We start from the raw sequence: 26,469 nt of genomic DNA on the forward strand, positions 1-26,469 counted from the left end.
CTGCTTCTTCCTTTTTGGGTCATGGGAGTCGCTGGTGCCCATGTCCAGCTGTCAATGTGCAAGAGGCGGGGGACACCCTGGACAGGTCGCAAGTCCATCACAGGGACTCATAGAGACAAACGAGACAAACAACCATTCACTCTCTCACTCACACCTAGGGACAATTTAGAGTTACCAATCAGCCTAACATGCATGTTTTTGGTCTGTGGGAGGAAACTGAAGTACCCGGAGAAAACCCACGCATGCACAGAGAGAACATGCAACATGCAAACTCCACCCAGAAGGGCCCCCGGACCGGGATTTGAACCTGGGCGATCTGCTCGCTGAGAGGCAGCAGCTCTACCAACTGTGCTGCCGTGCTGCACGAATTGACTCTTATGTCCTACAGAATCATGTACGCTCTCAAATACCAGCAGCTATGATGTGTCCACAATTTAGTATGGAAAACATGGTGGTTTGCAAATTTGGACTCTCACATTTGGCTATTGCAAACATTAATGATGTAAGCATTGTTTTTGTTATTTATTTTCCTTTCCCCTCTTATTGTATGCCACTGATGAAGAGCACCCACACACAAAATCATGTATGTGGTTGACTGCAATGGCATAACCCTAAACCTAGTCAGCACCCTCCTTTATCACACAATTGGCATAGGTGGCATATTGGCATGCCACCTAAGATCCTCAGCAACTTTCACAGTGGTGTGGTTGAGAGCATCTTAATCAACTGCATCACGGTCTGATACAGCAGCACCACTGCCATGGACTGCAAACACCTGCAGAGAGTGGTGAAGACCGCTGAGAAGATCACCAGGACTCCACTGCCCTCTCTGCAGAGTACCTACCACTGCAGAGTCCACAGGAAGGCTGCCTCCATCCTTAAGGATGGACTATTCAAACTTCTACCCTCAGGCCAGAGATACAGAAGTGTGAAATGCTGGACCTCCAGATTCAAGAGCTCCTTTCTTCCAAGTGCCGTCAGATGGAATGTTCCTGTCACTCGATTGAATCTCTTTGCACATTTGCACCTTTTTTTTTCTCATTTGATATTGCATTTTGCACATTCTACTGGTACTTTTGATTTTCTCTTATTCATAAATTCCTTTCTATGTGTTGGCATTCATTGTGATGGAGGGAATGTAGTCAAGGGCAGCGCATGTAACTTTTGCACTAAAGCCATCCACCTGGAAATGGATCTCCAGGCAAGCAGGTATGAACAACACACATAAATGTATGAATTAGCTATCCAGTGTTTCCCCTGCCATTATTCAAGGAAGGTGCCCTGCCCTGTCAACAGAATCGAGTGACCCCCCATACCAAATCCCTCACCCCTCAGGCAGCTTCGCCACTCCCGGACGGGGAGCAGAGATTGTAGCTGCTCAGCTCAGATTATAAACCACGTGCAATACAAACGGAGCGCTCCGCTAACGCAGCCCCGGTCGACAACTGTCGGCACTAACGTAGCACTGAGCTAACCAACTCCTGCTCCTGACCCATCGACAAAAACCCTGAATGAAGAAACGAGCGCCATCTCAAGGCAAGTAACCTAGTGGAAACACTGCTATCCTTCACAGTTTTCAACTAATAATACAGTATAAAATAGGAACTGACTGTTTAGAATGTGGTCATCATTTGTTCAAGGCCCCAAAATTGAAGGCTGAAGTGGTGGTGACCTTTAGCAGCAAAACTAAATGCAGGTGACCAGAGAAGAAAGAACAATGCTGGCAACACCAATCCGTCTAGTTTCTGACACCCATCAGCAAATAAATTATCTTACTAGAGTGAACAGATATCAAGTATACAGATAAAAGACACATAAGCCACAACGGGCACCCCCTCACCCTTTCTCCACACATTCTAATATACACAATAAAGGCTTATTGTACCCTGTTCCCATGAGGATCATGCGTTTCGGTTCGTGAGTGTGTGTGCACATGTGTGCTCGCTGTAATCCTTGTGTGCTTTCATTCCAGGGACTCATTTGTCTTCATTATCATCATACAGCTGGAGGAAGAAAGTCTGTTGGGGCTCATGGTAACTGTACTGCCTCTGTGCCTCGGCAGAAGAAAAAAAAAATACTATACTACCTGGAAATTTGTCTTGTCACCCGACTGTAAGGTCAGGGATATTAGGAGGAAAATAAGACCTCTGCAAACTGCATTTCCAATACTGTCAAACTGAGGGATGGAAATCTGACAAATAGCTACGCTCACAGGGCACGATAAAAAAAAAAGTTTCTATGTATTGTTTTGTAAGCAACCTGTTTAAAATTGAACCATGGAGCAAATCATATTCTCAAACCTGCCACTGAGCTTTTGTATGGGTAATAAACACCCAATTTCAAGCTTGTTTGCAAGCATAAAGCGAACATGAAAAACTTTTTGCAACCACTGTCTTTTTCAGGAGATCAGAAAGCAAAACTGCCAGCACCACAGAAACCCTGGATGCATGACAAAGTCGATCCTAACAAACTTGGACAGAGAACGGATTTTCCAGGCCCATTTATAACAGAAAATCTCCAAGCTTAGTCTTGAACAAAAGTGATGAAGACAGCAGAGCTATGTAATCACAAGTATTTGACTGTGCATCAAACTGATCAAAGCCTGAGATAGTATTCCTTCGCTGCTATCGGTTCAAACACATTTTTTTTTTTGCCAGAGAACTTCACGGTTACACCTCATTGACAAGGACCACCGTGTCTGCATCTGGCCTGCAGTGCATTTGATAGGAAAACACACCTTAATCAGAACGAAACATCTATTTTACTAGCCAGGTTATCAAAACACGAGGAGAGCCTAAGAAAAAATAAAATGAGCCACACAATTGCCAATTCCTTTCCAGCATGGTTTTTACATCACATCGCAGGTGGGACACAGACATGCATGTCTTGAATCTTTCTCTCTTTAGTGATTGCTAATTGCATCTCAACCACAATCACTGAAATCTATTTTCCCTTCGCCCAAATAGACTAAAAGAGTCTGATGGTGAAAGTGAAGTAAAATCACCTTGGCAATAACAACTTCCAGCTGAGCAGATAAATCAAGAAAATATTTGTTCTGTTTTGAAAGAAATTTGAAAAGAGGGGGAAAGGAATCCTTTGAATGATGGAAGATGTGTCACAAAAGTACCCAGGTGGTCCATTAGCAAAACAGGACTAAGGCTCAATTAAACCTAGACTGAACTGAAAAAAAAACCCAGTAACTGAGCAGATGCAACAGTGGCGATGAAGGTGAAATGCAAATCCAGTCTCCAAAATTTTAAAGTGCACACAAACAATCAATCTGACAGGTGAACACACAAGCATGAAAGGAAAAAGACGTGGGTGGGACAGCGTGCACGTCTCCTTCTATGTGTGTATGTAAGAAGTGCGATGCAGGGAGACTCCCGGGCCCTAATTACAGCCTGGTGGGAGTGAAGCCGATAACTGAGGACTGCATATATCAACATCAGGACAAGCAAAAAGGAAAGGAAAAGAAAGGATTTGCTTTTCTCACTGGCTCTGCTTTTTAATTTCCTTCAGATAGTTATCCAATAACCTGTGCATGTATGCACACAAATATAGAATAAGTTTTTTTTTATAAGAAAAAACATGAAACACTGCCCAACCAGACAGTGTGCTTCCACAAAGTCTAAGTCAGGTAAAGCCTCTTCATGGAAATGTCACATAACCACCTTAATGAAGGTATTACTAACACTTTAAAGTACTAATTGTATTACCAAGGCTTGCTAAAGCTCCAGTTTCCTCTACAGCCTGTTATCCCAAATACATAACCAATTTATTCTGTCATTTTAATTGCATTGTTCATGTAAAAACACACCAGCGCCAGTGACTATGTGAAGGATGTTCTTCCAATGCAATGAACCCAATAAATATTAGCTGTTTTTATGAAGTTTCATGTTTTTTTATATACAGTATATATATATATATATAAAAATGAAGCTGCTTCACCTAATCATAAACAACAGTGTTTAGGATGCTATGCTTCTATTTTCATGTTACAATTTCTTCTTCACATCTATTTTTACTTTCTTCTAAGTTCCAGTATACACAAGTTAAAGGGGGCTGTTGTACTGCAAATACAAATGATCATTCATACCTTAATTTAACGTATTTATTCACATGAAAAATAGAAAAATGTGTTTTTCTTTCCTTGAAATGTTAAATTCTGTCCAACAAACAGGATGGACTGTCCTCGTCATGCACCACGGCGTTTCTATAGCTTTTCATGTGTTTTTGCATTCTTAGCTGTCACTGTAGATTCTCCTGCACTGCTGGAAGGGGGTAGAAGGTTTCTTATAAGCTGCTAAAGCAATCTAGATATTTTCTTAGCATAGTCAACCTTTTTATTCTCTGGATTGTCATAACATTCTTTTTGCTTTGAGACCAGACTCGGTAAAAAGCACTACCATATCGTACTGAGTGTCTTGATGATGTCACAGTAGTAAGAACAGCTAACAATTTTGCAACGAATAGCCTTTCAGAAAGCAGTTCCTCTCAGTATTGCAAAGCTCTGTTGCTATGGGTACAGGTCTTGTGATGGGAATTTTTTTTTTTTTTTGAAAGATTGTCCTTGAGGCCTACTATTCAACAAGACTTTTATGCTATACACCGGAACCAAGCTGGTCTTTCTCAGGAGGAAGAAGTGCAACATAAGTTTGTACATTTTGCCATATTGCCAAGTCTTGTACCTAATCTCTGTAAAAAGTTTAAAGGATTTAACTTCTCTAAGAAAACATCTGAATTTTCCAATGCACTCATGACTGACTTAACAATCTAAACAAATGCCTGTCGTGGAAAGCACACACCCATCACCAGATGTATTTTTCTGATAACCAACTCATCCATTCAGTACAGGATGGTCTTATCTATCAAATGAGCCAGTGCAGTGAGAGAGAGAGGAGAAGATAGTTGGCAGAGCGGACGAGGGGGATGGCAGCGTCATGGGCATGAACGCCACACTCCCACCTCGTTCTGTTCCCCAACAATGAGCTGCCTCTCTGTGAATACAACAGGTCTCTGCCCCTTTAGCCTTTAAACAACAAGAGGACACCAACAGCATTTAGAAAAGGAATGGCTATTTCCCTATTCGAGGAAGCACTTCTCATTCTCTGACACATATACTGTTGGTCAGAATGAAAGCAGAAGCTCTGTACTATTAAAGCAAAAGCTTAGATTTCTTGAAGTGGAGTTCTGTGAAAAAGGTATGAATAATTATTATCTCACTTCCTATGGATGGTTCTTAGAGCAAGCTCAGTTTGGAGAAATTGTTTAATTCTGACAGGACTGATGAGCCAGCAGCTCGTCTGAGCTGGGCCAAGACTAAAGTGGATTTCTGTAGCCTTCTTAAAACAACTCCAGTTTAAAAAGATTATAGAAGTTCATGTAAACTAGGGATGCGCGATATTGGATTTTTGGTCGATATCCGATATGCCGATATATTAACACTCATTTGGCCGATAACGATACAGATACCAATTTTTTTTTTCCTAGACCGACGTACATAGACTACATAGCTTTCTCTGCTGTATAATTAAAATACTGCATTATTCTGCACAGTCTTTGTCAGTTTGGCCTGCTACCAAATGCAGATGCCAAAAAAGGGCTGAAAGTGATGAAACACTTCAACTTGGATTATGTTTAATGTCAAATTTATTCATGACATTTACTCTCTAACACAATGACAACACTCAAACAGTGCACATTTGTATATTTTCACAAATCTAAACTCAACGGCGCGCTTGACGTCGTCACGTTGTGCTGGCGCTGCAGGCATCCTTGTCACTGGGTCGTCATACAAAACCAGCGCCCGTCTTTTATATCGGCGGGTTATTTTTATGGAATGTCCGATATTTAACTTTATCGCTAATATCGGCTGATACCGATACCATGCCGATAATATCGTGCATCCCTAATGTAAACGTTTCCATTTACGTGAATTTCATATTCAGCAGGTGTTTTCACATATGCTATGGTTATTTGTAAGCTCAAATAGCCGTGGCACCAGGCACTTCTGATGCAGCATGTGACACTTTTTATAGGAATATCCTAATCAGTATAAGAATATGTTGTAATTCTGCTAGAATAACTGTATGATGCTAAGTTCATGGTGATATAAAGGTTTATAAAAAGTATGTGGCAAGAAACTGCATGTCTATTACAAAACACTGAAAATGTAATAGAGAAGCCTGACTGACAAGAATCTAGACGTAAATGAGCAAGATAAAACTTTAATCAAACAGGAAGAGATAATTGTCAAATTCCTCGTTTAAATCTCCAGCAGTCTGTGCTGGAGGCGGGAAACACCCTGGACAGGTCGCAACTCGCAAGTCCATCACAGTCCACATAAAAACAATCATTCACACTCTCACTCACATCTAGGGACAATTTAGAGTTACCGATTAACCTAGGAACGTTTTTCATGTGTGGGAAGAAACCAGAAAACGGGGGAAACGTATAAACTCCAACCCGAAAGGCCTCGGGCCAAGAGGCGAACTTGTGACCTTCTCACTGAGACTTGTCCACCAGATTATTAAAAATAAATAATAATTGCACCGTTAACAACAGCTAAGGTTAATAAAACTGCATTCAAGTTGTTTTAAGACAGCAGCAACCATTGACTGTTTTAGCTCACCAATCCCGTACAACCTGCATTTCGCCAAACTGTGAAAAACATCATTTGAAAGAGCTATTTACAAAAAGACAGATTATTCCTGCCCTTTCCAATTAACCCCACTTCAAAAGATCCGTGCTATCCCTTTAATAATCTAAAGCGTTTGTGGCCCACTTTGTTTTACAGTAACCTGATTCATTAACTCTGCCCTTAAATGCTGGAACTTGAGAGCTGCTGAAAGAGAGCCTGTAAAGTGGCTCTTCTTGTGTTTATTGTAAAACAAAGCACGTGCTTTTTAAAGTGGCACGCACGGGAGTGCGCGTCACAGCACAGCTTTGAGGGAGCTGAAAGTTGTAAAAGTTTGTGAATAAGTCCCCAGAAAGGGCGTCTTCATGATTCTGATCACTTTGATGATGTTTTGGAGGGTAACCCTTCAGAACAGGCCAACACAAGCTTGTCGTGGAAATGTGGAAGTTGTTTACAACGTCAAAACAACAAAGCACGCGACGGACAAACAGGTAAACACTTGTGCTCGAGCACATCTGTGAAGTTAGGTGGTAAAAGTTCAAACGGGGTGTGTGTACGGGGGAGGGCTGGGGGGGTGTTTTGATACTCACCTGCGAAACTAAAGGGACAAGCGTCTGTTCCACCGAGCGAGTTTTGATTTCCAGCCCGGAGTCGAAGTTCGTGTTCCCGCACGGAGATGAAGCCATTCCCGCCGAGCTGTCCTTTCAACCCCCCCGTCTTGTCTGACGCTAAATCACGACGCACAGAAACTGCACGGAGTTCACCGAGAGGCTGCTCTCCTTTTCTCTCGCGGCTGCAAAGTGTTTTCTCGCCGGCTTTTCTCACTCCGTCGTTAATCGAGCGGGTCCTCGGACGCACGCGCTGGTTTGAATGCGCTCGGGCTCGGTGGTTGCGCCGCTGCGCGCGCTGATGTTCGTGCAGTTTACTCAGAGGACTGCAGCACACCACTGTGGGCAACCACGCGCACACATTCAGCTTCCCGCGGCTTCTCCACCACTGATTTATGCACCAATATTCAAATGTTTCCTCACACAGTTACATAACAAAACTCCTGCTGATGTGACGTCAGCATGAAATGAACAGCCTGGCATTTGTTTTATAAGCTCCCAGTATTTGTTGTGATGACTCTCAGCTACTACCACGTGAAGTTGTAGCTTAGTGGATGTAAAACCGACTGTGTTGCCATTTCTGTGTTGGCTCGTTAAAGTCATTTAACTGAGGACACATTGAATTGGCTCTGCAGGGGTGTCCAATCCTGGTCCATTTGTGCATCCATCCATCCATGCATCAATCCATCCATGCATCAATCCATCAAACCAACCATGCATCCACCCATCCATTCATCCATCCATCAAACCAACCATGCATCCACCCATCCATTCAGCCATCCATCAATCCATCCATCAATCCATCAATCTATGCATGAATCCATCCATCAATCCATGCAACCATCCATCAATCCATTAATTCATCCATCAATCCATCTATGCATCCATCCATGCATGCATCCATCCATCATCCATAAATCCATCCATCCATCCATGCATGCATCCATCAAAACCAACCATGCATCCACCTATCCATTCATCTATCCATCAATCATCCATCAGTCCTTGCATCCATCATCAATCCATGCAACCATCCATCCATGCATGCATCCATTCATCCATCCATCCATTCATCCAGCCATCAATCCATGCATCCACCCATCCATTCATCAATCCATCCATGCATCTGTCCATCCATCCATCCATCCATCCATGCATGCATCCTTCCATCCATGCATCCACCCATCCATTCATCCATTCATCAATCCATCCATGCATCCGTCCATCCATCCATCAATCCTTGCATGCATCCATCCATGCATCATTCATTCAACCTTTATTTAGACAGGTAAATCCCATTGAGACTCGAGGACTCATTTACAAGAGATCATCCATCTGTCTTCCATCCATGCATCCATCCATCCATTCATGCATCCATCCATCCATATATGCATCCATCCATCAATCCATCCATGCATCCATCCATCCATGCATTCACCCATCTATTCATCCATCCATCAAGCCATCCATCCATGCATCCATCTGTCCATCAATCCATGCATCATCCATGCATTCATCCATCCATCCAGCCATGCATTCATCCATCTATGCATGCATCCATCAATCAGTCCATGCATGCATCCATCCAAGCATGCACCCATCCATCATCTTTTACCCGCTTCTTCCTTTTCATGTCACGAGGGTCACTGCTGGTGCCCATATCCAGTAGGCAATGTGCGAGAATGGGACACCCTGGACAGGTCTCCAGTCATCACAGTGACACAGAGACATACGAGACAAACAACCATTTACTCTCTCTCTCTCTCTCTCTCTCTCTCTCTCACCTAGAGACAATTTAGAGTTACCAATCAGTCTAACATGCATGTTTTTGGTCTGTGGGAGGAAACTGGAGTTCCCGGAGAAAACCCACACATGCACGGAGAGAATATGAAAACTCCACTCAGAATGCCACTTCCCTGGCTGGGATTCAATTCAGCGACCTTCTCACTGAGAGGTGGCAGCTCTACCGACTGTGCTAAGTCTTTGTGCAAGATAGTTTACTGTGGCAACTAATGAATAAGGGAGCAGCCAAAAGAAGAAAAAAAAATAATGGTTACATTCTGAGAGTTTAAATAAAATCTGTTCAGTGGTTTACGAGATATTATGCTAACACATAATTCATTTGCTTAATTACCTCCATGTTCAGCAGAATCCTGTTTATCACCTATTGGTTCAAACCAGGTGTGTTGGAGAAAGGTAAAACATGGAGGATGGTGGCCCTCGGGGACCAGGAAAGGATGTAGCTTAAATTAATCAATTGTATTTGTGAATGTATTGATTTGACAAAAACATTTTAGATTGATTTAATGGGGTAGTGGTGGCGCAGAGGTTAGAGAAGGCAAGCCTGTGATCGGAAAGTCGCTGGTTTGACTCCCCAGACCAACAACACCCAAATGTTGGTGTGAAAGGTGAAACACCCACACCTGCCTCCACCCTCATTTGCCCCACTCTGGGCCCTTGAGCAAGGCCCTTAACCCCCACCATCTGCTCCCCTGGGCACTGCAGATAGCAGCTCTCTGCTCCACACAGAGGGCTGTGGTAGCTCAGTGGTCTGTGGTTTTGTCAGGAAGGACATCCGGCGCAAAATCAATCTCCAAGTCTTCATGCGAGTTAATTCACTGTGGCGACCCCTGAAGATGGGAGCAGACAAAAGAAAGAAAAAAGTTTAATAGTTACATTCAGAGAGTTTCATTAAAACCTGTTCAGTGGCTCACGAGTTATTATGCTAACAGACAAACGGGGTTAACACTAACAGCTAATGCTAATGTTTTAAAACAAAAGTAGCACTTGGACTATGTGTTGTGACGGCTACACACCAAATTATCAAGCAATGTCTGTAACAATGACTAAGTTCTATCAGTTTTGTGTTTTTTCAAGGTAAGTTGGTTGTGGCAGCCATCTTGAATTGGGTTTTCTCCAAAAGTTACTCAGTTGCCCGTGTACTTCCTATGATTTTTACTGAGTTTGGTTAAAATGTTCTAGTGGTTCATGAGATTTTGGAAACTGGCAGACACAGAAACACAGACAACATTATTGTCTGTCCACATCATTTTTAATGACCTAACTGATTCTTAAATTGTATAGTTTTTTTTATTTCTACGATTTTGTGATGTATTTACACAATGTATGGACTTGTTCATTTTGTATTGATTTATTTAAAAAAGATATTTAAATGTAAAAAATGTGTCACCTAATCTGAACCATTTTTATTATTTACACAACTGCAGATTACCATGAATGCTCTAATCTCTCATCACTTCCACTCCCCCAATTCCTCCAATTAGCACAAATGATAAAACATGTCAAGATAAGAAAAACTAGAAGTGTTTTGAAAATGCAGATAAGAAGTTCTTTAAACCTCTGTCAGCTGTCATACTCAAAACCAGATACTAACACTTTTCTTTAAGCACTATGCTACTCTTTTTTTGTGTGTGTGTGTGACTTTATTCAGGGTTTTTACACTGCTTTAAAATGTTCAGAACACTTTGGATTATAAAAGATGATCATCAAGGTATCCAGTTTCCATCCATCACAACCCTCCAAGAGTTTTAGGGTTTTATCGTCTACATCTTTGTTTTATCGTTACTGACTGCAAACCAACAGACACATGCACACTTTTACACCTTTATGTGTGCCAAAGTTATAATAATAAATATGCTTCATATGCTTTTTTACATTTAGGACACTCTACATGTTCAAAGAAAATCTCACAAACAGAATACACTAAGAAAAAAATACAACAAAAAAATGGTCAAGTTAATTTAGGGAACAGGTTGGGCATGCCTCATGTAATAAAACAGGTTGCCAACTAACAATAAAGTTTGCAGTTCAGTCCACAAAACCTCCATATGTTTGCAATTCTTTGGACAAGATGGAACCTCAAGTTAATCCCAGCTGTAGTACTCTGTATGTGCCTGCAGATCTGGAGATCATTTACCATATGTTGAATTTAGAGTGTAGGTTTTAAGTTACAAGTTAGCCCAGCTCTGGATTACTGTGAACGCGAACGTGTTTTTACAAAATGAATGTAATTTTGTACAGGAAACTGACTTGAACAGGAAACTGACTTGAACGTTGTTTTTAAAGGTATAGTCCAGACATCTCTAAAAGACTGTTCTGTGGAGCACAGTTTGGAGGAAGAGGCAAAAGTCTTTGTACAGGTTGGCCATGTCTCAAAACCAGACACTAATGATAAAAGAGAGAGATACTTTGGATTATTAAAGATGATCATCAAGGTATCCAGTCCATTAAACATATTTATTATTATAACACATACAAAGGTGTAAAAGTGTGCATGTGTCTGTTGGTTTTCAGTCAGTAACTATAAAACAAATGTATTGAAGATTTAAACCATAAAACTCTGGTTTTGGGGTTAAGTTAAGCTAACAGGCTAGAGTCAGAGTCAGAGAGATTTATTTGTCATACACACCACAAGTGGTACATGTGGTGTGTATGAGATTATGTACACAGGGTCCCAGTTACCATCCATCCATTTTCTTCCACGTATCCGGAGTCGGGTCGCGGGGGTAGCAGCCCAAGTAGGGAGGCCCAGACTTCGCTCTCCCCAGCCACTTGGTCCAGCTCCTCCGGAGGAATCCCAAGGCGCTCCCAGGCCAGCCGAGAAACATAGTCCCTCCAGCGTGTCCTGGGTCTTCCTCTGGGCCTCCTCCCGATGGGACGTGCCTGGAAAACCTCGCCAGGGAGGTGTCCAGGAGGAATCCTAACCAGATGCCGGTCCCGGTTACATTCAACAGTAAAACTTAAAAGAAAAACAGTAATAAGATCTAAGATATGAACCAAGAAAAACATAAACTAAATATACACTAAGCACTAATAGCATAAAAACAATATGCCGAACAGCAGCACGAACATGAGTCTGTGTGAGCAGTGATGGCTTGCCAAATGAACACTGGTGTTTTTTTCCTCACTAAATAAACAGTGTCATGCAAAGATGTAGAGGTTTAATATTAGTTATTATTACTAATATTGTGGTGTTCTTATACACACATATTTCATTTTTGAGTTTGTTTTGTAAAACTGATATTTATTTATTTATTTATTTGGCATTGGTTTGGCTAATCGTTAAACTAGTCTTGTCAAAAACTTTAGCTTCTTTGTCAATATTCTGTGCGTAATGACTGATGTCATGGCTGATAAGGTAATAAGTATTGATAACTATTAGACAGAGTTGACTATTCCTTTAAGACCAAAACTAAGGCAAGTGTTTTTTTTATTATTATTATTATTCCATCTATTACACACAGTTGATGGTTTTTATGATGTTTGAAGCACACAAATAATAAAACCCTTCTACTGTACAAAAAGTAACATTATATGTATCAAAAAGATGTCAAAATCAAAAATCAGCTGAAATATCTGAATATTTGCTTCTGGAAAAACTTGGAATTTCATACTGGAAGACGTTAAAACAAATGTTTGAGCTTATTATCTAAACTGTTTAAAACTCTGTCATTTCATGCGGCTTCATAAATGACCAACTTATCAACCATTGGACGACAAGATGTGAGTCGTGTTTCATAATGCAAACGCAGCAGATGGCAAAGAGTATGGTTTGTAAGCATTTGTGACAACTTCAGCTGCCTGCTGTGTGTGTGCATGTGTGTTAAAGCTGTCTGACAGTCTCAGACTCTGCCAGTATTTACTTAAAACCCCACAGCTATGCTATAGTTTAACCCTCCCTGTTTACACTGGTTTCAGTCCATTTACACAAAGCCACACACACACACATAGTTGTAGTGCATCATTTTAAAGGCATGCACACCGTTAAGTGGACATGGTTCCACTTTGATAAATGGCTGTACTACTACCAGCGAGATGAATCTGGGTGTGTTTTCTGCTATCTCCTTGTTCTCTCCCAAACGATAAAGCGATAACAAACCTAACTCGGGCTACTTGAACTGCCCTGGATTAACTTGTGCTGGCATGGATTGTTTTACTCAGAGCAGATAAGGAAAACAAGATAAGAAAAATAATTATCCTGTAACGGCTGCAGAGAATAGTTCAGTTAACAGCATGACAAATAGCTTCCACAGCCTCAAATACACACAGTTGTACAGGCTTGTCTTTGTAAAGACTGTCTCATTTGTTCTGCAACATTCAATATTTGCTCCCCTGTCTGTAATCTCTTCTAAGCACGTAGCATTCTGAATATTTGTCTCCAGCTCCACACAAGCAGCGAGCGTGTTTGAGTATTCCTATCCACACAGTCCAAGGGTATTACTCATTAAATAAGAGATGCTTATGCACGGTGCGACTGTGTTGCTAACAGCTGTTCTCTTGCTGTTCCGTAGAAGTGCTGACTTCTCTTCCTCTCTGGGTCCTTCGTTCTGCTTGTACCGCTCCAGGGACAGGATCTGCTGAGCCTAAAAAGACGGTCATTTTTCATACTGGAAGATGTTAAATGAGTGCACTCAGTCAGACTTCCCTGTTGGATAAAGCAGATTGATATTTGGACTAAAAAGCCACGCAGACAATTTGCAGGAGAGGAGAACTGTTTGTATAAAGCTGTGCTCGTAACGTGCTTGTTTTGCAACATTCAGACAGTTTTTCACAATTTATGCGTGGCAGTTATTGCTTTGATGAGATTATTCGCAACACTGCTTTGATTGTTGGGGAACTGGAACCTGCTATTTAGTGGCGGAAAGGAATAAAAGTGTTGGGTCCAGCAGCTGAACTCACCTTTTTAGCGCGATGCAGTGGCCAGAGAAGGTCTCAGTAAAGGAGACCTCATACTGAGGTCAGGTGTCCTGGCTGACTTCATGCAACGTTTTTACTCACTGACTGACTCCTTTAAAAAGAAGACCAGTTTTAAAACGACATTATTTACTTTATTTAAATGTATTTTAAACCTTACGACGCAAATCATCTCAGTAAGCTTTAAGTCAAGATCTTACCAGTTTATATTTTATTTTACTTTTGAACATGACAGCATAATTGATCTTCTAAGGTCAAGGCTATGGTTCTCAATTGAAAAAAAAAAAGTTTAATGCTCCCGGAGGTTGCGAATGGGTCTCTGCCTCAAGCAGAGGAGTATCTGAGTCTTGTTCGTGAGTGCTGGATCAAAGAATAAGGGCCTTGTCTGCAGTAATGAGGTCGTTGCTCTGGTGTGTGTGGTGAAAAAAGCTGAAGTGAAAGGTGAAACTCTTGACATACTAGTCTGTCTGATGATAGGGACACTTACAGGCAGCGTTGTATGCAACACGTACAAGCTAATATGCTTCTTCAGAAGTTCTCTATGTGCTCAGTATCTGTAAAAACGGTGCACTTTAAAGCATATTGTACTCCAATGTATACTACCCACCTGTGGCGGCATTAGAGAAAAAGCCGTGGCGTACAATGATGGCATGAGGATGCTGCTTAAGGTGCCGCGATGGAGTAGTGCTAGTCTGATGTTTGTAAATGCCAATACCAACTTGTGCTGCTGTGCTTCAAAAACCTTGTGTGCAGATGTATGTGCAGGAAAACAGACTCTGTAATAGCATCATTTATACCTTGACTAACTCCGTACAAAGCTCCGTTAGGTTCTTTTCTTGTCTGTGAAATCACTGGTGCCTTAATTTATACAGCAATGGATGAATATTCTATTATTATTGTTTTGTTGTTACTACCAGTATTGTTTTTTTTGTGCCTGTTTTTGTTTACTATGGATGGACCATGCATGTGTCTGAAATAAAGGTTTGATTGATTGATTGACTGATTGTCCACGTTCCACCCCTCACCTATGATCATGAGGTTTGGATCATGACAGAAAGAATGCGATAAAAGGAGCTTTCTTCAGTGTGGACACACTCAGCCTTAAGGTGAGGAGCTCCATCATTTGGGGAGAAGCTTGAAGTGGAACCACTGCTGCTTTGCATCAAGCGTATTCATGTGAGGTGGGTCAGGCATCTGATTAGGATGAGCACCGCTCACTGGAGGTTTTCCAGTCACCTCCCACGAAGGAGGCCCAGACTGTGCTAGAGGGATTTTACTTCCTTTTGGAGGAGGTGGAGAGTATCTGGATGTTTGGGTTTCCTTCTTGGATCATTGCAAATAACAGGCTTGTCAAAAAATAAAAACTAGGTATTAAATAAACATTTAAACATGTCTCAGTAAAAAGAAAATCTAAAACAGCCATGCTGGTAAAGAAAGGGTAATCTGTCTGTTCTGTTTAGGTCGTCCTGTTGTGGAGGAGGCACCTACAGGAACAAATCTAATTTAATTACACGTGAAGTAAGGAGGCAGCAGCAAAGTGCCATGCAGACACTGCGCAGAGACCTCAGCTTTTCTGTTCTTATATAATCGTGAACATCTCAGAGAAGCTCTTTATTTCCAGTTTTAATTTTTATGACAGCTGCCTCAGCATGAGATAACAGACGTATGAAGATGACAAAAAAAAAAAAGCTCATTACATGCCTGCATGCATGCGTTTTTGTAAATCATCATTTTTCAACTCATTACTCTTAATAAATACAAAGCATAAACAGTCACCTGATGTAGCACAAGTGTTGCGTTTTTTCAGGTGTAAAAGGTATAAAATTGTACTCAACCCTTTCCTAACTGAGGTACAATTATCTTTATTTATTGCTAAGTGCATGAGAAAATGTCACCGAATGCAGACAATGAGTATATCTAAATAAACAAACAGACGGGTTCTTGATCACTGATAATTCTTTGGTGTGAAGTTAATTATAGTGATTCTCTGAAACTATTATTCAGTTTCTTAAAAAGACATTAGTGATCCTTGGTCACTCTGAGTTATTAATCACGTGGAGGCAACACATGACAAGAAATAAATGAGAGTAGTATTCAAGTATATCTTCTACAGTATTTAAATTCCCGCTGGTGTAAAATATTCAAGTCTCCTTCAATTAAATTGAATTTTTATCTATATAAAAAGGCAGTGATTCTCAGTGTCAAGGTCAGGAGTCTCAGCTACTATAGCATCCAGTTATAAATCTGTAAAACTGACTGACTTATAGCAGTTTATGTGTTTGTTAAAATTGGTCAGATGAGGTATCAGTATGAAATGGGCTGACTAAAAGTTAATCAGTTGTAGAAGTGTAGAAGTACATGCTTTGATTATGTTGTGAATGTTTTATTAAAATCTGACCAGCAATTCATGAGATAGACAGAGTTGACTCCTATAGTTAATGGAAAAGTTTTTAAACAGCAGTTAGCGCTCAGAAAGAAGTTAGTTTGTGTTTTTATTTTATTCTTTTTCTTTTTTTTTCCCTAACAGATGCAGTCATCGAAGAGTTTCCTGGAACAACAGTTTCCGAGGTGCGCTGCAATCAAGTCAATAAAAAAGGGTAAATACATATTTTTGGGACCCATCCGTCCATCCAACCATCATTTTACCTCCTCTTCCTGTTTTTGATCACGGAGGTCACTGGTGCCCGTGTCCAGCAGTCACTGTGTGTGAAGTGATGGACACCCTGGACAGGTCTCCAGTCCATCACAGAGACATGTATAGAGACAAACGGGACAAACAACCATTCAGTCTCTCACTCACACCTAGTGACAATTTAGAGTTACCAATCAAGGCATGTGCATGTTTTTGATCTGTGGGAGGAAACCGGCGTACCCGGAGAAAATCCACACATGCACCGAAAGAACATGTAAACTCCACCCAGAAAGGCCCCGGACTGGGTTTTGAACCGGGGACCTGCTCGCTGAGAGGCAGCAGCTCTACCAACTGCACAACCGTGCTGCCTATTTTGGAATAGCAATGTTTACACTTTTTAAAATGAAACTGTAAATATGCATGCGTATTGATGTTTCATTGTTGAAGTACTCTTTGTTATTGTTCTTTGTTAGTTTTATCATTTTTGTTACATATAAAATTGTCTAATCTGTCATAGAAATTGTACTGTATGCAACTTTTTGTGTTTAATAAATAAGTTTAAATGTACAAACCTCTTGTTATATTAAATATTAGCACACTTAGAAGGTATTTAATAAAGACTTATAATATATTTATAATATATAATAATTTTATTAACAGTACTAAGCAAAGACATTATAAATACAATTAAAAAAAATCTAAATGTATTATTCAAGCACAAAACTAGTACATACCAAGTAAAAAGGTTTGTAGGCTCAGTCATCCAGGTAGATAACAAAAAAAACGGTTAAATCATAAACTGGTCCAGATTAAATGATTTAACCTTTTTTTTTTTACATACAAAGTACAAATTAAGTTGTTTCATAATAGTACAACTTAAGTACAACTTAAGTTGTGTCAAAATAATACATGTACAATGTATTTTTTTTACAATTTCGCAAATAGATTTAATATATTAAATGTCATTATACTTAAGTATATTTTATTTTCACCTGGGATAACTCTCAGCTACTACCACACCAAACTGTAGCGCAATATCTGTAAGCCTACTGAGACACGTTGACACCAAAAGGTAATCAGTTGTAGATGTACATCCAAATAGTTCCTGATGGGTTTTTAAACAAATGTCCAGTGGTTAATCTGATATTTTGCTAACACATCAGAAAATCAAACAAAGAGAGGAGCTACAACATTACATTATTGCCCATTTGTCATGGCGACATAGAGCCAATATTGTTTTGATTAGGTTTGCAAAACCTCATAAAAGAACTAAAATTGGTCTTTTGTTTACGAACTGCAACGAATGAGACATTTCATCAAAGTAAACCTCACTGACTTGGCATATTTGATCAAATTAATCCTACATTACATAAGCAGCTGCAGAGCTTTCTCTACATGATGAATGCATAGTCAAAGTGATGCAAAAGAATTAGAGACACTCCACCGAAGCAGCTGCTTTGTTGTGTCCCAGCTATTCCTTTGCTGCCACTCCTGAGGCAAGGCCACACGAATGCATGGCGATCCACCTTGATGAGGTCGTCTCACCCTGCCAGATCTGTCTAAATCTTGTTTAAAAAGAGCGATAGCGACGAGCCTATTTTCTCCTCAAGAGTTGATGAGAGTGTGCCTGTTCTGTCTTTCATGGATAAATACACATGGGCAAAAAGGAAGCAAAAAAAAAAAAGGCTCTGCCACCCACCCTCTATCCACCTCTACATCTCGTATTACTTGGGCCTATCCCTGTTTTTCTGTGCTACTGTGTCATTCATGATAACACTCAAAGATCTGCAAACCCTGTTGCATCTTTGTTTCTTGTCAAGAAGTTTAGACACTGTTGTGCATCACATCAGCCTGTATTATTCAAAAGGCCCAAGGTTTCTTCTTGCTGTTCTTTAACTCTATTTTTAATAATTGTTTTGTCTATTTTTAACAAGCAAGCCTGCAAGTCTGCTCGGCTGGCAGCTAGCTCAGCTGCGACCGTGTCAGCTTCTATCAAATCCTGGCGAGGGAATTACAGTCTGACATGGGAGTGTGTCAGAGCTTGATTGAAGATGGAGTAATTGCAACATAATGCAACATGCCATTTGTCATTAATCCCACTGGATCCCAGCACTTCATCTAATTTCATACTTAATGGTTGATTTTGATTCCCCAAAAACTTAAAGATTTGTCTGATGAGGCATTGTTATAGCATATTTTCATGTTCTGAATTTAGATCATTGTGAGAAAATGTTGCTGTAAAATAGTTTAATAAATGTAGATTCAAATTTTTAGCATGTGCACCAAACTTGAAACCTTTAAGCACCCATTCGCTAACATTTCTCTAAAACAAAACACAAAATTAGATTTTTAGATTAGCTTCAATCTGTCCTTGTAGTATTAAAAATCCCTCTTTTGAAGTATCACTTTATTGTATCACCTTGATTTATAGACTGCACTTTATGTTATTCCATTTCAAGTGGTGTGAAATCAAAATTCGTTGAGCATATAATACTAAAAGATTTACATCTTGTTTTTTTTTTTTGTTTGTTTCCAAGTCTCTTACTCCATCTTCTGGAGTGTCCTCAGCATTGCAACTTTTTGTAACCAGTAAACATGATGTAAAAAAAAAAAAAAAAAAAAATTAAAAGTATGTTTCAACTTATTTCTATTTCTATTTAATTATATTTGTTTTATGTAGTAAAAATGTCTACTATTTGCAGACGTTGTCACCGCGGAACTGTTGACATCTAGGTACAGTTTATTCCCGGACACTTTTACACTAACTCCACAACTTTAGCTATCATGGCGGCGTCCGTAATTGAAACATGCCATGTAGCTTGTTGTGCAAACAGGACACCAAATGTTGTTTCTTGGGGTCGTGGTGGGATTATTGCCTTCGGAACATGTAATTCAGTGGCTCTGTACGACCCACAGGTGAGGAACCGTCTTATATTTTCGCATTTTAACTGTTAGCACGATGCTAATTTATGGGGCTAACCAGACTGGAGTGCATTCAGAGTGGTTTTAAAACGATAAACACTTGAGTAAGCGTTGTTCGGTTTTAATACAGGAGAGAAGAGTCGTTGGGTTGCTGAATGGACACAACGGGAGAGTGAATGCGGTCCAGTGGGTCCATAGAAAGGACAACGGTGAGTACAGAGGATGATCTGTCACAGCTGGCTGCCCAGTTGATGATGATAGTTTAAGCCGCTTCAACGATGCAAACAGGTTTTGGTGAGCAGGAAATGTAGTTGTTTTTTTTTATATGCAGATTTACAAACCCAAGCTGTGTTGCTGTTGTCATTAATGGGAAATAAGTTTTTCTTGGAACAGTCCTTGCTAACAAACTAACTTAATTTGCTCTGCCTATTTCTCTACTGTCTCATAAAAGTTGAGTTCTGTGGCCGTGGCTCTTTGAAGGCTGGTGAACTATCATCTTCAGATTCAAGAAGGCACCTGATGTCTCTTAACTGCCGTCACATAATATAAAACATTGTAGTTCACTATGATGATGTAAAAGTTGTGTTATTGTACCAAGTAGGGCAGACCGTAATAACTGTTCTTGTTATCACAGCACCAGAGTGCCATCTTATCTCAGGAGGATCAGACAATCGGCTCATCCTCTGGGAAGCTCAACATGGGAAGGTAACCAGTGTTGTCTTGCAAACAGCTTCTGACTATAGCCACTTTTTTTTTACAGATTGATGTAAATGTTTGATCATTGATAGCTATTGGTACACATATATTAGCAAAATGTCCTGATACATGCTCAATAATCCAGGTAGATAAATCTATAAATCAGGCCAGGTCAAGATTGAAGAGGTCTTTTGAATTAAAGATGAAACATTTCAACAAAGAAGAATCCATCCAGAGGACCTGACTTACTATCAAGCTTTTTGTAGAGAATATTGTGGATGTTTATGTTTAATTTGTTGCTCTATAAATGAAAACAAGCAAAAAAAAGGTTAAAATGTGCTTGTTGTTTCCAGTTTATCCGATCAGTCGAGTGTAAGGGCCACAGTGGTCCTGTCTGTGCTGTCGACACCATTTACATGGAAGACTCAAAGATCCTGGTAGCCTCCTCTGCCTCTGACTCCACAATCAGACTGTGGCTCTGCAGTCGCAACAAAGAAGGTGAGACAAAATAGTCTTTTCATTAATTAACGTCGTATTTTTAAAGTGTTTCTAGATGTTGTGATGGAAATACCACAAAATGAGACATATTTTAATTTGTAATCTTGATAGTTACAAATGATACGATAGCTCCTAATTTTTGTTAATTAATCCCAATAATATTCCACAATAATCATTAAGCTAGCATAGAACCATAAATGAAACTCCGTACAGTGATTCACAATAAAATATAGGCAAGAATGTGAGAAATATGAAAATATCAATATGTATTGATGCTTATAAGTTTTCTTGTAACCTTGGCTGTTGGATGCTGAACGCCCCAAGCTAGAAATTACTGTAACATGCAGTTTATGCTTAATATTATAACTAAATACAATTTACTCAACATGAAACATTATGTACAAAAATGGTTATTTAAATGCTAAAATATTTATTTAAATAAACTAAACACTTAATATAGTACAGTGGTTCCTATATTTTTCAGCTTCTGATGCACAAAATGACAGAAACATGATCACTATCACTGGTTGAGGAATAAAAACCTTTCTAAGTCAAGGATATCATGAGAGCACAAACAATCTCTACAACTATTACTGTGTATTTTATGACTGTTTTATGGAAACTATGGCTAAAATGTGCTATTTACTGTCATTTTTAAGTTTCATTTGATTTTTGGAGTTTTTGTAAGATCTTGTTTCATGGCACAAGGTGGTCCTGAACCACTGCCCAAATGACCTGAAAGGGGTCAGTGGTGTTTTATAAAGATGATTAGTTCTGGTGTCTGCTCTAGAAAACAACTTTAAAAGACTCTGAGATGATAAAATCTCAAAGCTCTGAGTTTTCAGATCAGTTCATCAGATTTAGTTTAGTCAGCTCTGTATGTTCACTCTGAGCTGGGAAATGTTGGCCAGGATAAAACTTATAAAACAAAAACCACTAATAAAGCTTTGATAACTAATCATTATCTATGGAAACATTAAGCTAAAACACTGTGACTGTGCATACTTGGCATCATTTCTCTGAAACACTATAAAAAAGCTAAAAATATTAGAATTAATTCAATTACTGCTGAGACAGAATATCTCCATCTTCTACCGCTTATATTTTGTCAAATCACCGAGGCAGCAGGTCCAAGATAGAAACCCAGACATCCCTCTCCCCACTGACACTTTCCAGCTTGTTCTGGGGGACCCGAGACGTTCCCAGGCCAGAGAAGGTACATAATCCCTCCAGCGACTTCTGAGTCTTCCTCAGGGTCTCCTACCAGTTTTCATTCACCCTTTATTAATACAGGTTAGTCTCTTTGAGTCTCGGGGACTCATTTACAAGAGAGACTTGTTTTAAACAAAGAGTGATGACAACAGTAGACAATCTTATAAACTGAGAAGAATAAATGAAAGAAAATGGTATTAAAACAAAAAGAAAAACTAAACTAAACAGCTAGATTGTAAAGCGACGTAGAAAACTAAAAACAGGAACATGTCTGCGTTGGTTTTTGCCAGGAACTTAGCAGATGTTTGACGCCACTTAGAGAGGTCAAGGTCGAGAGCTTCAGATCTTTTTGCAAGATATTCCAGGAAACTGGAGCGGTGTAGGAGAAGGCCCTTTTGCCTCGTTCAGTCCTCACTGAGGGAACACTGCAGGTAATAATGTCCTGAGAGCGCACGCTGTAGCTGCACTCACGCAGAGACTAATGCTCAGAATCCTTGGGCTGGTGGATATCCCGGATGACGGAACTCCTCGTCCTATCTCTAAGGCTGAGCCCGGCCACCCTGCAACGGAAGCCCATTTTGACCGTTTGCATCCGAGATCTTGTTCTTTCAGTCCTGATCCAAACCTTTTGACCGTAGACGAAGGTCGGAACATAGACAGACCAGTAAAATGAGAGCTTTGCCTTTCAACTTGGCTATTTCTTCACCACGACTGACCGAAGCAATGCCCTCATTACTGAGGACAAGGCCCCATCTCCCGCTCCATTCTTCCTTCATGAACAAGATACTTAAACTCCTCCCCCTGAGGTTAAGTTCCCTCCCCCCGACCCGGAGGGGTCATTCCACCTGTTTCCGGTCGAGGACCAAGGCCTCAGACTTGGAGGAACTGACTCTCATTCCAGATGTTTCACACAGCTGTGAAACTGTCCCAGTACACGCTGAAGACACAATACCACAGTAATTCTGACAGCTGTTTTATTGTTCATAATGTATTATTTTAGACTGGGAATTAGTTTTTTATGCATGTTGTTATGATGGAGTCATCATATTTTTGTACATCCAGTCAATACAAAATGAAAAATGCAAATCTATTCTCTGCTGTGATTTGACATCAACTGTCTGAATGAGATGTGATGTGTCAGAGTTGCTTTAAGCTCAGCAGGAGGAGAGGTATCACAGAGAAAATCAGTTTGTTGAAGAAAAAAATCCACCAGCTTGCTAGTTAGGCTACAAAAACAGTTACTATGGCAACAGATGCAAGTTACTCTTCATTTAACAGAAAAACAAGAATTTGTTTTTATTTCACTGTTAACAATCTCAAAGTTTCCACAGACACGTCTTCAGATTAGAGCACAATCTTTCTGTCATATTGTTCCCATATCTGCCACAACATTATGACCACCTTCCTGATACCGAATATGTCTTTCATTCAAGGCACTTCTGAAGGGGTTCTTTACATTTGGCAGAAGTCCTTGGAGTTGTAAAGGTGGAGCCTTCATGGATGGACTTGTTTGTCCAGCATAGCTAACAGCGCCAGACGAGAGAAGAGAACAAGAAGTCAACAGTTCAAATGCTTTTTATGTCCCTAAAAACATTTTTAAAACCTTTTTGCTTCACCATCAAGGAATACAGTTTCGGTGTTCTTGGTTATCAATAATGTTTAGGATGTTGGGTAAGTCAACATCCATAAAATTGTCAGAACGCACGGTTTCTAGCAAAAAATTGCCAAAAGCATCACAATGCCTACTCCTCATGATGCATTATTCACATGGTGCCAAAGAAAAAGTTGTTTACCGGAGCAGGACACCTTCCGTTGCTCTGTGGTCCAGTTCTTGTGCTCCACTTCCAGTCGTAGATACTTTCAGTGACGGACAAGTTCAGCACGAGCACGCTGCAGTTACACAACCTCATGTGCAATACACATCCGACACCTTTTACTTGAACAAAATCGGGATTTAAAATAATAATAATAATAATTTGAGCAAACTTTTATATTCACAGTGCTTTGTGTAATTTAATACTTGTTCAGGGTGTTAAAGAAGTACTGCTCAAGTTTTCAAAAGCATAACCAAAACCTCACAACCTGACATTCGTTGCTACATTTCAAGGCTCTGAGACCACGTTGTCATCACAATTTGACATCTGAAGAGTTCTGATTTATAATTTAACATATTTTAATGTGTCATTCCTGTGACTGATCACAAAACTAAATGTATAACCCCCCCCCCCACACACACACACAAAAAAGTACCTTTTAAATATATAAAAAAAAAAAACCCTGTTCACACCACTTTCATATTTACACACCATTACCAGTATATTTAATATTACTAATATAAAAGGTTATTTGTGTGCATTAGAAGTGCATTGATATATTTTTTTAAAATTATGGCAGATGCTGATAGTATTGTTTAGAAATCAGGGCAGCCGATATTATACACCACTTTTTTTTTTTTAAATGTTCTGGCCAATTTGTATTTTTTATTTAAGAAATTAAAGCATAATCACTTAACTTGAATATATATTTAGCAGCTCTTACATGTTTTTTTAGAACATGTTTATTAAAGATGTTTCTTAATTAAAAGGGCTGGGCTGGTTGTAGCAGCTACTCCTTCATTTTCATCTTCCTACTTTGTAATCAGTTCTGTATGCTCGGGTACAGCTGATTGACATGGCCTAAATATGTCTGCCTCTAATATGCAGGAATTTCTGCAACTTACATCAAATGTGCTCTACTGCAAATACATTTTTTTCTCAAACTAGAAGGTGTTTTTGTCACAGATTTAAACATTATGTCATATTTTATTTATCTCTGTGTTTTTATTCATATTATTGTGATCTGCTGTGAATCACCTGAAAACATAGTTTAATGCCTTTATTTCAAAGTATTTTGAAACCTCCTGACAACCTGCACTAAATAGAAAAATACAATTAGGTGCTCCTTCTACTTGAAATCAGATGCAAACCCAGCTCAGTCAAATGCTGCAAAACTGGCTGCATAAATGAAAAGAAGCTGAAACTATTTTGGAGGCAGATCATCTTACTGCAGATGTTCTAGTTGACTATATTTGCAACGGTTTGATGACTTTTGAATAATTTTTATATTTGTTTGAGTACTGATGGTTATGATTAGAGATGCACCGATCCGATATTAATATCAGTACCGATATCGGAAAAAAATTCTGTGGTTTTCAATAAATTTGTAATTCAGTACATTTATGTCTGCGTTTAAAAAACAAATGTTTTAAGTTAATTCAGCACTGTTTTTTTGTGTCTGATCGGTATTGACCAATACTAAACCTCAGATATCGGTATCGATATCGGAAGTGAAAAAAAGTGCTTGGTGCATCCCTAGTTATAATTTCTTTATCAACCTTTTAAATATGATAAAAACTATAATGTCATTATTTTCTGCTAGATTTATTTTTAATTATTCAAAACTGTTAGTGCACAAAATGTTAAAAATGTATTGTCTTTATGGTATCCTTGTAAGCAATATCAGTATCAATAAGGCCATACAGCACACACAGAAGGGGCATGTCAGTGACATATCAGATGCTCCTCTCCCTAAATGTCCACAGCTGATTTCGTTGATAGTAGCCAAAATGCTCAAGTGTTGTGATGACCGAAGTTGTCTTTTGAAATAGTCAACAATAATTGCAATTGCATTGTGCAGCCCTATTTAAAACTTTATTTAAATCTACATGCAAAACAAACAAAAAAGCAATAATAAATTAAAAAACACCACATTTATTTTTGACAGACGTGCTTTTGACAGTTAAGTGTCAGCAGCCTTCCTCGGTGTCATCCCTGTCTTTCTTTTTTCAAGCTGTCTCCTATAACAGGTTCCTTATGCTGAAAGTTTCTGCGTCCACCTGTCAGTGCCAAAAATAAATAAAAAAATAAAAACTACCGGTATGCTACTTGACAGTCACCGAGTGTCTGCAAACTGGTTCAAACCCTGAGTTATATTTTCAAATAAAAATATGATTAATGTAGGTTTTATATCGACTGTTTTTGCCTCTTCATGTGTAGTGAAATAGGGCACACTTCGGCAAAAAGATAATAAAAAGGCAAAATAAGTGTTTTTAATGTGCAACTAAAGTCTCATAGCCTAATATATCCACATCTTTAGTAGTAATTGTGTAGTTTAGTGCTGTGCAGCTGAAAGTTTATTTCAATGTGATTGTTTTTTGGTTTGCTCCTCAGCTGAGTGCCTCCATAATGTATCATTTGGCAGTGGTTTCATGATGGATGTCTCCCTAGCATTGTTGCCAGGCACCAGAGGTAAGCATAAAGTGCTCCTGCATAAACAAAACGTGCTTTAACTTCCACATATACACAAACGCGTATGGACACATTTTTGCTCTCCTGTAACGGAATCACAGCCATTTTCAAAACGCATTAAGCTTTGGAAGTTGAACTGAAATTTCAATGCTGAACCCACTCTGTGTGTGTGTGTGTGTGTGTGTGTTTCCCACAGTTCCTATACTTGCCTGCGGGGGTGATGACTCTCGGGTGCATCTGTATGTGCAGGCGAACAGACAGGTA

General features: G+C 39.6%; 2 protein-coding genes across 2 annotated transcripts in view; one reads left to right on the top strand and one right to left on the bottom strand.

Moving 5' to 3' along the window:
* ctnnal1 (catenin (cadherin-associated protein), alpha-like 1) overlaps positions 1 to 7,342 on the bottom strand; it is a 75,382-nt gene extending 68,040 nt beyond the window's left edge. The window contains exon 1 of the mRNA XM_037693543.1: positions 7,228 to 7,342. Coding sequence (XP_037549471.1) covers positions 7,228 to 7,323 — 96 coding nt within the window. The 5' untranslated portion in view covers positions 7,324 to 7,342. The remainder of the gene's footprint in view (positions 1 to 7,227) is intronic.
* Positions 7,343 to 19,375: 12,033 nt separating this feature from the next.
* elp2 (elongator acetyltransferase complex subunit 2) overlaps positions 19,376 to 26,469 on the top strand; it is a 37,374-nt gene continuing 30,280 nt past the window's right edge. Inside the window, exons 1-6 of the mRNA XM_037693397.1 lie at positions 19,376 to 19,507; positions 19,644 to 19,722; positions 20,148 to 20,218; positions 20,563 to 20,707; positions 26,128 to 26,205; positions 26,402 to 26,466. Coding sequence (XP_037549325.1) covers positions 19,376 to 19,507; positions 19,644 to 19,722; positions 20,148 to 20,218; positions 20,563 to 20,707; positions 26,128 to 26,205; positions 26,402 to 26,466 — 570 coding nt within the window. The remainder of the gene's footprint in view (positions 19,508 to 19,643; positions 19,723 to 20,147; positions 20,219 to 20,562; positions 20,708 to 26,127; positions 26,206 to 26,401; positions 26,467 to 26,469) is intronic.

Source organism: Nematolebias whitei, chromosome 19, assembly GCF_014905685.2.
Source record: "Nematolebias whitei isolate Nwh7 chromosome 19, NemWhi1, whole genome shotgun sequence".
NCBI classification, from domain to species: Eukaryota; Metazoa; Chordata; class Actinopteri; order Cyprinodontiformes; family Rivulidae; genus Nematolebias; species Nematolebias whitei.